At 38.5% G+C, this 14,587-nt stretch overlaps 1 protein-coding gene across 1 annotated transcript; it reads left to right on the top strand.

Moving 5' to 3' along the window:
• The first annotated feature begins 375 nt into the window (after positions 1-375).
• Positions 376-13,770, top strand: LOC108668455 (glucose transporter type 1-like). Its single transcript, XM_047885425.1, is given in 10 exon segments — positions 376-414; positions 1,502-1,791; positions 2,875-2,882; positions 3,794-3,964; positions 5,944-6,233; positions 7,407-7,421; positions 7,453-7,482; positions 7,557-7,760; positions 8,076-8,218; positions 11,625-13,770. Coding segments are annotated over 10 exon segments (1,266 nt in total). The 3' UTR covers positions 11,701-13,770.
• Positions 13,771-14,587: the final 817 nt, after the last annotated feature.

Genomic DNA, 14,587 nt, shown 5'->3' with positions numbered 1-14,587 from the left:
TGAAACATATCCCAAGATTATCTGTCACAAGATCGTTATCGTTTGCTAGTTTTAAACAATATCAGCCGTTGTTGAAATTCGGACTAATAATGCGCCTAGTTGTGATGACCATATTAAACTAAATTTGCCTTCAAAATAATAATAGCGGAAGAGGACATCTAACTTGAGACGTAGAACTGACGACAGTTGCATACCTCAGAACGTATGCAACGTGCGCCAGTTGTTCGTATTCGTTTCTGTTTCGTGCCGGGCAGTTTCGGACAGGAATTGATTCGCTGAGTAAAGCCAATTTTCCGTGTCATCAACGAAGGTCCCAAGTGATTGGCTCCTCTGGACGGCTTATCTTTTCCTTATCACTTTCCGGTTCTCCCCGTGATGGAAATAATCCTGGAAGCTATTTCCTTCGCCACGAATGTAAGCCAACCGCTGATACCGCGTCCGCGGTCTGAGTATTTGGCGGACCAACTGGGAACTTGTGATGCAGTGCATGGCAGAGCGAACTAAGATTGAATTTCCTTTGAAATTTTATTTTGGTTTCACAATTTAGTTCAACTTTTATTTGGGAAAATGAATGACGTTTGAAAAATTTCTTGATATTATTTCACTCTACTGATGTCATCAAGATTTGCAGCTATGGTATTTACTTTCAAGTGTCTGAAATGATAGAAGAACATTATTTTTTTAGGTCCTCTTAGTATTTCTAATTTCATGCAAAAATAAATATGTCAGAAAAAATCCGTAGATAAGAACCTGCGAGGAAATATCATGTACGAATAAGTTGCAATACCCTGCATTTTTATGAAATGAAATGCATTGTAAAAATACGTTTTTTATGTCATGCAGTATTAGAGTTAAAACAATCGTTGAGTTGTTGTACTAAAACGCAGCACAAGGACTTGCTTCGATGCAGAAATAACATTTTAATAAAATACTTGCAATTTTCCAACATTAAATCGAGTTTCGATTTTATAGGGCAGCTTCCTTATTTCCTGGCTATCAGTCGTTATTCTGAATTATGGGCATTTTTTTTTTGTTCTCTGCGCCAACTTTCATGATTTGTGTGACTTGAAGTTTAGAAGCCACACCACCGAACGATCTATACGCATGAAAATTATCATTGGAAATCATAATTATCTCTCGTGGAAATCTGTAATGATTTTCAGCAGAATATTGTAGCTCTACCTTTCAGCAGAATATTGTAGCTGTTCCTTTCAGCATAATATTGTAGCTGTGCTTTTCAGCATAATATTGTAGCTGTACCTTTCAGCAGAATATTGTAGCTGTACTTTAAAGCATAATATTGTAGCTGTACTTTTCAGCATAATATTGTAGCTGTACCTTTCAGCAGAATATTGTAGCTGTACTTTTCAGCCTAATATTGTAGCTCTACCTTTTAGCTTAGAATTGTAGCTGTATTTTCCAGCATTCTATTGTAGCTGTACCTTTCAGCTTAAAATTGTAACTGTGCTTTCCAGCTTAAAATTGTAACTGTGCTTTTTAGCTTAAAATTATAGCTTTACCATTTCTTTTCCAGGGTCTGACATGCTTCCTGTGCTACGCGATATTCGCCGCTGTACTGGGCATGTTCCAGTTCGGCTTCAACACGGGCGTTATCAACGCTCCAGAATCAGTGATACTGAAGTTCATCGATGATTGCTACAAAGCTCGCTACGGCGACTACATCGAACATGACTTGCAGAACTTTTTGTTCGCTATCGCCGTGTCTATCTTCGCTATCGGCGGTATGGTTGGAGGCTTCGCTGGTGGATTCGTCGGAAACAAAGTCGGCAGGTAAGATTGAAATATTTCTAACTTTACACTCAGAAAAAATTCGAGATTTTGTACCAATAGCAATGAATTTATTGAACCTTGTGTAGGTTATCCTGACCCATGTTTTACCCGGCTAATGGACGTATCAGTGCTACGAGCAGAAAATGTGTGTGTCTGTTTAACAGCTACTTATTGGTAGCATTTTTTTCTTACCAGTGTATAGAAATAGTAATTTTTCAATCAAAGGCCAGAACTGTAGATGTCGGAATAAAAGTCACGAACGTATTAATTTCCGTTTCATCAAATTTCTATTTAAATGGAGAAATTATTATAAATAATATAGGGAGTAAATTATGTACTTGGGACTTCATGTTATGGAACAAAATATTTTTATATGTTTTCGCTAGTTTGCGTCGCACGACGCAGCGATATAGAGCCTACGATATGTTGTTATATAGTGATATAGAACCTACGATATATTTCTGTGTAGTGATATAGAACCTACGATACATGTCTATATNTCACTATCATTGTGGTCACTATCATTGTGGTCACTATCATTGTGGTCACTATCATTGTGGTCACTATCATTGTGGTCACTATCATTGTGGTCACTATCATTGTGGTCACTATCATTGTGGTCACTATCATTGTGGTCACTATCATTGTGGTCACTATCATTGTGGTCACTATCATTGTGGTCACTATCATTGTGGTCACTATCATTGTGGTCACTATCATTGTGGTCACTATCATTGTGGTCACTATCATTGTGGTCACTATCATTGTGGTCACTATCATTGTGGTCACTATCATTGTGGTCACTATCATTGTGGTCACTATCATTGTGGTCACTATCATTGTGGTCACTATCATTGTGGTCACTATCATTGTGGTCACTATCATTGTGGTCACTATCATTGTGATCACCATCATTGTGGTCACCATCGTTTTAATACCAGCTCAATCGTCATGATGGTACCAGCACGATCATTATGCCAGTACGATCATTATGATGATGCCAGCACGATCGCTGTATATAGTTTGTCCCACGCTACCTTTCTTATTTCAAACGAGTATTTGATACCTTTTTTTTCTACATAGATATCCTGGTAAATTCAGTAGAAATTTTCGCATAAATTTATTTGGCTATTATTATATTCCCCAGATTATATACGAGATTCTAGATAGTCATACTTTGACTATTAATCTTCGTATTAACGAGTTATTATGCTGTTATTATTATATTTTCTAGATTATATACGAGAATTTGTAATATAATCTTTCGTCGATGTCTAGGAATTTGATTCATCAATAATAATTCATTAGTTGAGTTAGGTATGTACTTACCAGCACGATCATTATGATGATACCAGCACGATCATTATGATGATACCAGCACGATCATTATGACGATCTAACTTACTTATTTCAAACCAGGATTTGATACCTTCTCTTCTACATCATTTAGTTTGAATTCACTGGAAATTTTCTAATTTATTAGGCCTGTAAGTAATTAGGTTTCCTAAGTAATTTATTCCTAATTTATTCCTATATTTATTTTATATTAGTTTCCTAAGTAATTTATTAGGCTATTATTATATTCTCCAGATTATATAAGAGATTCTAGATAGTTATACCGTGCCTATTAATCTTCGATGTAAAGAGTTATTATGCTGTTATTATTATTTCTTCTACATTAGGTAAGAGATTCCGGACGAAAATCTTTCGTCGATGTCTAGGAATTTGATTCATCAATAATAATTCATTATTATTACGGTTTGTACGTAAAAGTAATTAGGGTTTGTACGTAAAAGTAATTAGGGTTTGTACGTAAAAGTAATTACGGTTTGTACGTAAAAGTAATTAGGGTTTGTTCGTAAAAGTAATTAGGGTTTGCACGTAGAAGTAATTATGGTTTGTACGTAAAAGTAATTAGGGTTTGTACGTAAAAGTAATTAGGGTTTATACGTAGAAGTAATTACGGTTTGTACGTAAAAGTAACAGGAATAAATATTGACAGGACTGAACACCTCGTTGGTGCCCATGTACATCAGCGAGATCGCCCCCCTGAACCTGCGGGGCGGGCTGGGCACGGTCAACCAGCTCGCTGTCACCGTGGGCCTCCTCCTGTCCCAAGTGCTGGGCATCGAACAACTGCTGGGCAACTCCGACCACTGGATCATATTGCTGGGTACGTTCATATTGCTGGGTACGTTCATATTGCTGGGTACGTTCATATTGCTGGGTACGTTCGTTTTTTTTATGTGCGTTAATCCTATTTCTGGGAAGGAATAATATCGGAGTTTCCTTCCACCATGATGGAAGGGCCGTTCTTTTGGAATAGATATTCCGTATTCGAGTATCTATACTCCCACAATCAACAGGTTCTAGTATCTATACTCTCACATTCGTCGTATTCGAGTATCTATACTCCCGCAATCGACAGGTCCTAATATATATACTCTCGAATCCGTCGTATTCGAGTATCTATACTCCCACAATCGACGGGTTCGAGTATCTATACTTTCACATCCATCGTATTCATGTATCTAATACTCTCGCATCCATCGTATCCAGTAGAAATTTAAAAGCGAAGAAAATTCCACAAAAATTCACCATATCATCATACAAAATTTTCCGAGTCCATTTTCGTTTCCAGTTCGAAAATTCTAGATTACCGATACATTCAGAAGCTAGTATACAGTTGAAATTAATATAAACAGAATTTGAAACTTGAAGTGACAGTGATCAGAGACAAAGCAAATAACAGGCCAAACCTATACCAACAATTTTAAGTGGATAAGAGCTAAACGCTGGATTCAAACAAGGCATCTGTTTTTTTAAAATATACAAAGGTGCTAAAATGTGCGAATTAGAAGCACAGGAAAATGAAGCTAAAATTTTAAATCTAAACGTTCTATCTAAACGTTCATTAAAGACGTATTAGAATATATATTCCCTCGTATTTGTTATGTTTGCTTATCTATATTCTTGCTATCGATCATTTCGAGTACACATAAACTGTCACAATAGATGGATTCGAGTATCTATTACTACCACAAATTCATCATTTTCTAGTATCTATACTCCCACTATCGTCCGTTTCTATTATCTATACTCTCCCATTCGTCCGTTTCTAGTATCTATACACTCACAATCGTTCGTTTCTAGTATCTATACACTCACATTCGTCCGTTTCTAGTATCTATACACTCACATTCGTCCGTTTTTAGTATCTATACTCCCACAATCGTCCGTTTCTAGTATCTATACTCTCCCATTCGTCCGTTTCTAGTATCTATACACTCACAATCGTCCGTTTCTAGTATCTATACTCCCACAATCGTCCGTTTCTAGTATCTATACTCTCCCATTCGTCCGTTTCTAGTATCTATACACTCACAATCGTCCGTTTCTAGTATCTATACTCCCACAATCGTCCGTTTCTAGTATCTATACTCCCACAATTGTTCGTTTCTAGTATCTATACTCCCACAATTGTTCGTTTCTAGTATCTATACTCCCACAATCGTCCGTTTCTAGTATCTATACTCCCACAATCGTTCGTTTCTAGTATCTATACTCCCACAATTGTTCGTTTCTAGTATCTATACTCTCATATTCCTTCCATTCGTCCGTTTCTAGTATCTATACTCCCACAATTGACAGATTTAATGATGGATTCTTTAGCATACCTGGAATTTCAGTATCTATTCTCCCAGAACCGTCGTATGTGTGTATTTACAACCTATATATCCAAATATTATCCGTAATTTCTAAGTTTCTCCTCAACATTATGGAGCGATTACGAACGATTACGATTACTAATGTTATTGACAGACGTTTGCGAAAAAATTTCTCATAAAATAAAACCTAATTTCTACAAGATTCAGATATATATATTAATGAATTACAAATTATATACTAATAATATTAACGGATGGCCGCCAAAAAAATGTAATAAAATAAGACCTAATTTCTACAAAAATCAAATATTTATAAATGATGTTACTATTGCAGCACAGTTTGTTAACGAATTGCGAATAATATTAACGGATGGCCGCAATATTTTTTTCTTGAAATAAGACCTAATTTATGTAAAATTCAAATGTTTATAAATAATATTATTATTGCAGCACAGTTTGTTCACACACTGTTTATACATAACAGGCCTGGCGTTGGTGCCCGCGGTGCTGCAGCTGGTGCTGCTGCCGGTCTGTCCTGAGTCCCCGCGCTACCTGCTGCTGACGCGGCGATAAATTAATATCCCAGCTCTACGTCGGCTGCGGGCGTCTAGCAACGTCGAGGAAGACATCGAAGAGATGCGCGCCGAAGAGGCGGCCAACCAAACAGAGGCTCACTTCTCGGTGATGCAGCTCATCAGGTCCAAGGCGCTGCGCATGCCTCTTACCATCGGCGTCATCATGCAGCTCTCGCAACAACTATCCGGCATTAATGCTGTGCGTGATGTCTTCAACATTATAGAGTCATTATGGTGCTATTATAATGCTATATCGCCATATCTTCCTGCTACTGCTACAGGATTGGCATAGTCCAGCAGTGAGCGCATATTTAGGGCTCTCAGCATTCGAGCAGAACTAGTAATCCCTCACACTATTGTACGTGCAATATATTCGTTCAGTGCTGGATTATGTCTGTCCAGCCTGGGCACCCACTATCTCACCTCCTTCAACCACCTACCTTACAAAACACAGCGCTAAGAATCGCACTCGGTGGCACCCAAACCAGACCATCCGGTCACGTTCATGCAGACACCAAAGTCCTCATTCTGAAGGAACACCTAGGAATGAACGGCACCTAATTGCTTTCATTAGCGTTCCACGACCCTCTCAGCACCTTGCCATCACCTTCAGCACTTATCCTTAAAACCCAGACAAATAACACACCATTAACTATAATCTCTCAACACTTAACTCCTAACCCCCGCCCACATACCCAGCCAACTTCATCAAACGTATACAGATACAACTAACCACGAATGCACTCTTAAATTCCACCAATCAAAAATAGAATAGATGTCTTACCGCCAGACCTCAGTCATACAGAAGAGCAGTTGAGCCGTGCAGACAAGGTGCACCTCAGCAGACTCCGCTGTGGTCACCATCCCTCACTATACTCCTTCAAACACTGCCTAGTCTACCCTCACTCAGACCTATGCCCTCATTATCATACGCTGCCCAACACCACCTAGACTGCACCCACTCGGACCTGTGCCCTCAGTGTCATACCCTGCCTCACACCGTCAAACATATTCTGCTCGAGTACCCGGAGCTGGCTGCACCCAGGCTCCGGGCAGGCACAACATCCGTCGCACAACTTTGTTCCGAGCGACTCAGGTGGTGGCCTTCCTATGCAGCGTGGGCTTAACGGCGTGACCGGCTGCCAAAGATCAACATTATCAACAACGACAAAAACAACAAGAACAACAACAGTATTAAAATCTCTTACATAACAGTTTCTTCACTTCCACCACTTTTTGTCCTGCCAGCTTCTTTACTACTCTTATTCTCACTTGCCAGGTTTTGTACTACCCTTACTCCTACTCTACAGCTTATGTACTATTCTTACTTCTACTCCACTGGTTCTGTACTACTCTTCCTCCTACTCCACAGGTTCTGTACTACTCTTCCTCCTACTCTACAGGTTCTGTACTATTCTTACATCATCACCATCAGTCTGCTCATACAGGTGCGTCATCACCATCAGTCTGCTCATACAGGTGCATCATCACCATCATCCTAATGCTCCTGATCATCGTACAGGTGATGATGGACTGGATGAAGTTCATGTCGGTGATCAGCACGCTGTGCTTCGTCATCTTCTTCGCCATCGGGCCGGGCAGCATCCCGTGGATGATCACGGCCGAGCTCTTCACGCAGGGCACGCGTCCCGCCGCCATGTCCATCGCCGTCCTGGTCAATTGGCTGTCCAATTTCCTCGTCGGTATTGGCTTCCCCAAGATGCAGGTTTGTGTGGGGAAATAAAGCATTAATGTATTGACATATACATACTGTGACATGTGCATTTCCTTGCGTTACAAATGTCATATGCATGTCCATGCGTCACAAATGTCATGTGCATGTCCATGCCCTCCCCTTACTACTGCCGTGCCCCTCACTCCTGCCGTGCCCCTCCCTCCTGCCGTGCCCCTCACTCCTACCGTGCCCCTCACCCCTACCGTGCCCCTCACCCCTACCGTGCCCCTCACCCCTACCGTGCCCCTCACTCCTCCCATGCCCCTCACTCCTCCCATGCCCCTCACTCCTGCGTATCCCCCACAGGATACGTTCGACAACTACACGTTCCTGCCGTTCAGCTTCCTGCTCGCCGTGTTCTGGATCTTCACGTACTACCTCGTGCCTGAGACCAAGAACAAAACTTTCGAGGAGATTTCCGCTATTTTCCAGAAGGGGGCGGCTGATCGGTGAGTCTTTTATGTAGTCATGTGAATTTTCATCATCGTTATCTACACTTGAAAACTTAAGAAAATAAATTTTATTCGCGCAGTGTTTTCTCCTCTTATCTGCCGAATGTTGGGAAATCTGAGAATGTTTACATTATTTTTTTATGAATCCCAAATTCATCCTTCACTTCCCTCGGTTATTTCTGCCACTAAGTTGTCCCAACATCAATTATGTAGGCAGTCTACATCGCCTTTGCCCTAGAAACTGTCTTCCTGATTAAAAATAAAATATATTATCCCAATAATTAAATGTACGTTCATCCTTCCTGGCCAAACTCGTTATTTCTTGACAGTAACGAGTCCTACACTCGCGTTTCTGAGTTTTCTTACGTAAGACTTCACGCTCCAAATAACAGTATGGTTTACACGCTGTCATCACGTTCATGAGGTCCCACACTCCCAAAAACATTACGGTTCACACGATTTTAGGTTCCCACGTTCATGAGATCCAACACTCCCAAGAACAGTACGGTTCACACGCTTTTAGGTTCCACGTTCATGAGATCCAACACTCCCAAGAACAGTACGGTTCACACGATTTTAGGTTCCACGTTCATGAGATCCAACACTCCCAAGAACAGTACGGTTCACACGCTTTTTGGTTCCCGCGTTCATGAGATCCCACACTCGAAACCGTCGAACAATCGCATCATTTACACAAACATGTGAACTCAGAACTCATCCTGTTCATCACTTCTTCAGCTGGACTAAAGACGTGCCCAAAATCTATCGCAGTAAGTCTGCACCCTGTAGCTCTGTTAGCCCGACATTTTCGTTGTTTTAACCAGTTGCCCTGTTCTAGCCCGAAAATTTGGTTGTTAAAACCAGCCGCTCTGTTCTAGCTCGACATTTTTATTGATGAAAGCAAGTTGTTCTCTTATAACCTGACATTTTTGTCGTTAAAAACTAGTCGCTCTGTTCTAGCTCGACATTTTCGTTGATGAAAACCAGTCGCTCTATGAAAGCCAGTCGCTCTGTTCTAGCCCGACATTTTCGTTGTTGAAACCAGTTGCCCTGTTCTAGCCCGAAAATTTGGTTGTTAAAAACCAGTCGCTCTGTTCTAGCTCGACATTTTTATTAATGAAAGCAAGTTGTTCTCTTGTAACCTGACATTTTTGTTTTTAAAAACCAGTCGCACTGTTCTAGCTCGACATTTTCGTTGATGAAAACCAGTCGCTCTGTTCTAGCTCGACATTTTCGTTGATGAAAACCAATCGCTCTGTTCTAGCTCAACATTTTTTTGATGAAAGCCAGTTGTTCTATTCTAGCCCGACATTTTTGTTGATGTAAGCCAGTCGCTCTGTTGTAGTCTGCTCATGACCGAAATATCCAAATTTCATTAAATTGTCGCTGTAATATCCTAAAATTTATTGAATTCGGGCGCTATTAGACGATTTTTTCAAATTCTGGTCGCTCTGTACTATCCTGAAATATCATTTTCTTAACAATCTGCTTCTTTTCTTGGTCAGTTCTGCTGTTATTATTACCGGACATTATACATTTTTACATATCTTCTTCTGCCTGACAGTTTGAAACTTAGCAATTCTGCAATTCGAGCCTCCCTGACATCTTTCATGCCCAATATTTTACATATTTTTTCTATTCTATTCTATTTAGTTGTTCATTAAATTTTACTCTCACTCATACCGTGATACATTTCATAAAACTCGCAATAGCAGCCAATACCAGCCAATCCAATCATGGCTCCGTTCCACTACCAGCCAATCCAATCATGGCACCGTTCCACTACCAGCCAAGCCAATCATGGCACCGTTCCACCACCAGCCAACCGTCAATACCTAAATTTATCAGCAGCTTCGGTATTTCAACTTTTATTACTAATTACTGATAAAACATTTATGCGGCAATCCTTCTTCCCATCACTCTCGCTTTCCACCACTTCCATTCATCACTTCCATTCATCACACTTAACAGTGATGCATAGTGAAACAATTGCATCATACATCACTTTGCAGGGATGCATAGCGAAACGTCAGCATTATTCATCACACTTTTCAGGGATGCATGGTGAAACGTTTACATCATACATCACTTTGCAGGGATGCATAGTGAAACGTTAGCATTATTCATCACACGTTGCAGAGATGCATGGTGAAACGTTTATATTATACATCACACTTTGCAGTGATGCATGGTGAAACTTTTACATTATACATATCGATGCAGAGCTTTGAATCATTTTATTTGGAATGCTCTGCTTAGCTCTAGGTTCTTGCTGCTCTGAGCAAATATATCGTTTGCATCTTCTTATTAAAGTCACCAAAGTAAAATTGTGTTAATTACCGTAGTTGTGCATCTTTTTTATCTATGTAGTTATCATGAGCCATGTGCTTACGTTTCTTATTTATTCACTAGGGATGCCGAAGCCTACGGAATATTGTGAGTTGAACACATCTATACTGAGTGATATATTCACTAGTTTACTATCATTCATGAGCTGACTAACTTGCGGTGTCGAAATAAACTTCATAAGTGCGCATCAATTCAGACTTATCACGAGTAATGTTTTACACTGAAATTAGGCAAATCATAAGACATTAAACATGTCGTACCACTCAAGCACTAACACATTGAACAAGTTCTGTGCACATTTGTTACACGGTTAACTCTTTTGTGTGAAGCCTCGTGTTACACAGTTACAATGTTGCACAAAATCGTGTGTTACACAAATAGCAAAGCACCCCCAACATGCTGCACACATGCAAGCCCCCGCCCCTCATGTTACGTAGTTGTATAACGTGCGTAACCCCCCCTCATTTATTAAATGCGTTATATGCCAACTGTTAATTCTCCCACTGAAAGGAATTCGCACTGTAGGTATTCTGCTGATCGTTAGTGAAGATCTGTGCTGATATTCTTGTAGAAGTCCTCTCTTCCACCTTCCCCAAGTCCTTCCCTCCTTCCTCAAGTCCTTCTTTCTTCCCCAAGTCCTTCTCTCCTTCCCAAGTCCTTCCCTCCTTCCCCAAGTCTTTCTTTCTTCCCCAAGTCCTTCATTTTTCCCCTAGTTCTTCTCTCCTTCCCCAAGTCCTTCTATCTTCCCCAAGTCCTTCTCTCCTTCCCCAAATACTCCCTCTTTACTCAACCTTCCCAGTCTTGTCACCTGTCCTGAAATTCTGTAATGTTTTTCACGCTGCCACAGAGACTACCTCGAAGACCAGAGACTCTACGGGTGAGTTCAATAAATATTCCCTACGGGATTATTCTAGCTTATTATTACTCTCCGTCGTTATTTTCCTCGTATTAATTTTTCCTTTACCCCAGTATTATTATTTATTATATTTGCCTGTGAGTGTTTGTAGTTTATTCATCATCACACTTTTATTTTTTATTTTCCTTTATTTTGCAGAGCCAGAAGACAAGAAGCCAAGAAAGATAACGGTGGAGTTAACAACGAACTTGTTGTTGATGATTCAAGGCTGTGAAGTTTTTCAAAATAATTTGTTTACCTCAAAATTGTGCGAGATATTCATTCGTGGTTGAAGTTTTCTTCGTATGATAGATTTTAATTTGCCTGAAGAGAAAATTATCCTTGCATGGAATTTTTAACTAATTTGTAAGATGACTAAGGTTCTGCCAAGAGCACTGCAATGCTGCTATATAGGGACGTTTAACATGACATTAATAATCATGACGATAATGAGCACATCAATGTCCGTAATAAACAATTTCATCTCGCATCAACTTCGTGAAGTATAGTTGTTGGATTAAAATAATTTCATACATTTGTATGAAAAATGAAACGTGTGCTGAAGCGTATTCCAATTCTCGTTACTTTGTATGAAGTTTCTTTGAGCTTTCCTTATTCACGTTCAATTTTATGTATGGATCAGTATTCTGAAAAGACCAATTTTTTTTTAAATTGTAGTTATAGTATAGTAAATATTTTCCTTCAACGAGACATATTTGCATGTAATTTGTTTTACCTTGCTTCAAATCTTTTTACTCCTGCTGCCACTGCACAGTGCTTGCTAATAAAATTTAATCGAGACAGAAAAGACAGCTATATTACTCATCAAAATAATTTGCTATTACGCTCGTTTCACTATTTTTTTTACTTTTGCACTGTTCACATTTTGTTATTATCCTGTATGCGTGATGCGCGTTTGAATCTCCACAATTCTTTGTAATATTGTGAATTTTATACTTCCTGCCGATCTTCCCATTATGAGTACAAGAGAGTATAAGCTAAATATAAGGTACGGATTTTTACATTATAAATAAAATATGATTAAGAAGCTCTCGCATTTACTTTGTTTCCTAAGAATTTCCATTATTTTCAAGAAGATAATCTCTGTTATTATCTTTACGTTAATTCCATACGAGTACTATACTCGTACTCGTATTTTTCCGTGTTTTTTTTTATTTGGAATATACACATCACATCAAATACTGACTTTTCTATTATCTGTAAAATCCGTGTGCTCAAATATTATAAGCTTTTTACGTACTTTGATACTCGATATGCATGAATATATTAGGAGGGTAACGTCTGTTTTTCTTTTCATTACCCGCGTTAAACATTTTTTCATTTTCCGCGTTCATTATAATGCCCGTATAAACTCTATTGCGTATCATGAATTGCATGCATTTAATGTTAACTGATATTTCGCACCAGCTCAACGTGACGAAACAGTCCCGCAAAATTCTTAGTTTACGAATCTCTGATATGGCAAGGGAACTGCAATGAATGAATATTTTTATCCCGATAAAATTTTGTAGCAAAGCGCGATTTCCAAGCGAATTTTAGGAAATTGAATGGTTATAGTTGTTCGGATGGATTTTAACTAGACGTTATGCCGCTCCTAAAGATGGAATACGGTAGATCCTTACCAGGCCTGCTAATAATCGTTGCTAATGAGGTATTTACTGGATACATCTTTTAGTTCATTAAGTTAACATCAATCCAGGATCTTTTTTCAATTATGTTTTGACGAATTGCATACAAAATTTCTGTACAATTTTTATTCAATTCGATGAAATTTGTCGAATAAGCTTCATGGAAGCTAACCTTAAGAGCTCGGCGTCTCCGTTCCATTGAGAAATTCGTCCTTAGATTTTTATTCTTCTCATAGCCGCTCAAATAGCAGTGAAGCTATTTCACTATACGCCTTCATCCACTTCACTATCATGCGTATTGTGATAACTAATAGAGTTATACATTATCTACTTAAATAGCATAAATGATACAATAAATAATGATAATAATTTGAATAATGTAAGACGCGCTACGACTAGAGCCCCTCTATGTGCATGGCTGAAGTAAGTATAAGTAAATATAAGGTATAAATAAAGAATAAGGCTTATTGGCTACTTATATGTTTCGTAATTGATTCATTCAAACTTTCGTAATAACACACAAGTTTAAATTTATCAGAATACCTATCTTGATAAGAACGCGATTACTTCTCACTTTGTATTTCAATTTCTTTGTAATATAAGTTAATCTTTCACTTTTCTGACATGTACCATTTTATTATAACATTTTACACTTATTTTGTTTATTATTTTCATCCTGTTCTGCACGCGATGTATGTTTAGAAAATTTGCTTAATTTTATATTGCTTCGATTAATTTTTTGTTCGCCTATTGCTTTGGTAAATTTTGAGTTTCGTAGCTTCGTTTTTATTATGTTACGAAAATCATAATTAAGTCTCCAGATGTTTGAATAGGGAGTATAGGCTCAATTAGCAGGAATACGTCGTCGGCTCAAGTTGTCGGAATAAGTCTTAATAAAAAGTCGTCCGAATATGTCGTAGGGTCAACTAGTAGAGATAAGTCTGTCTCTTATACACATCTNCCCTTGGCTCAGTCGTAGAGATTAGTCAAATGAAGTAATTAGCGAATGAAATCCAAGTAAAAAGATGCTAAATTCTACAGTAATCTTATGCAAGGAATCAATAATTGATTTTGCCAACAATTATATTAATAGTGTAAATAAAACTTCTCTAATTCAGTTGACAATAGTGACGGCCGGCGATCAGTTCTGCCGCAGAACGATATTTAAAACTGACATTAATTTACGATAAATTATGCTATTCTGTACAAACAGATTCATAATTCGTTATCGATGATGGGGGCATCGAGATCATCTTTATTCTGATAACAAAAATTCAAACCTAAAATTACCATAAAATTATATTTAATGATACCTGCTGGAAGAAAACTCACGTAATGAGGCCTTTAATGGACTAAATCATCAATCAGAATGTAGGGTAAAATATCAGGCTAAAATAATTCCAAATAACATCACTAAATTACACAAATAATCAAGTGTAAGTTTCATTTAAATTTTTTGAAATGTGCTATAGC

The sequence above is a fragment of the Hyalella azteca genome, unplaced genomic scaffold (assembly GCF_000764305.2).
Source record: "Hyalella azteca isolate HAZT.00-mixed unplaced genomic scaffold, Hazt_2.0.2 contig17878, whole genome shotgun sequence".
Classification (NCBI taxonomy): Eukaryota; Metazoa; Arthropoda; class Malacostraca; order Amphipoda; family Hyalellidae; genus Hyalella; species Hyalella azteca.
This window is presented reverse-complemented; position numbering and strand designations above follow the sequence as displayed.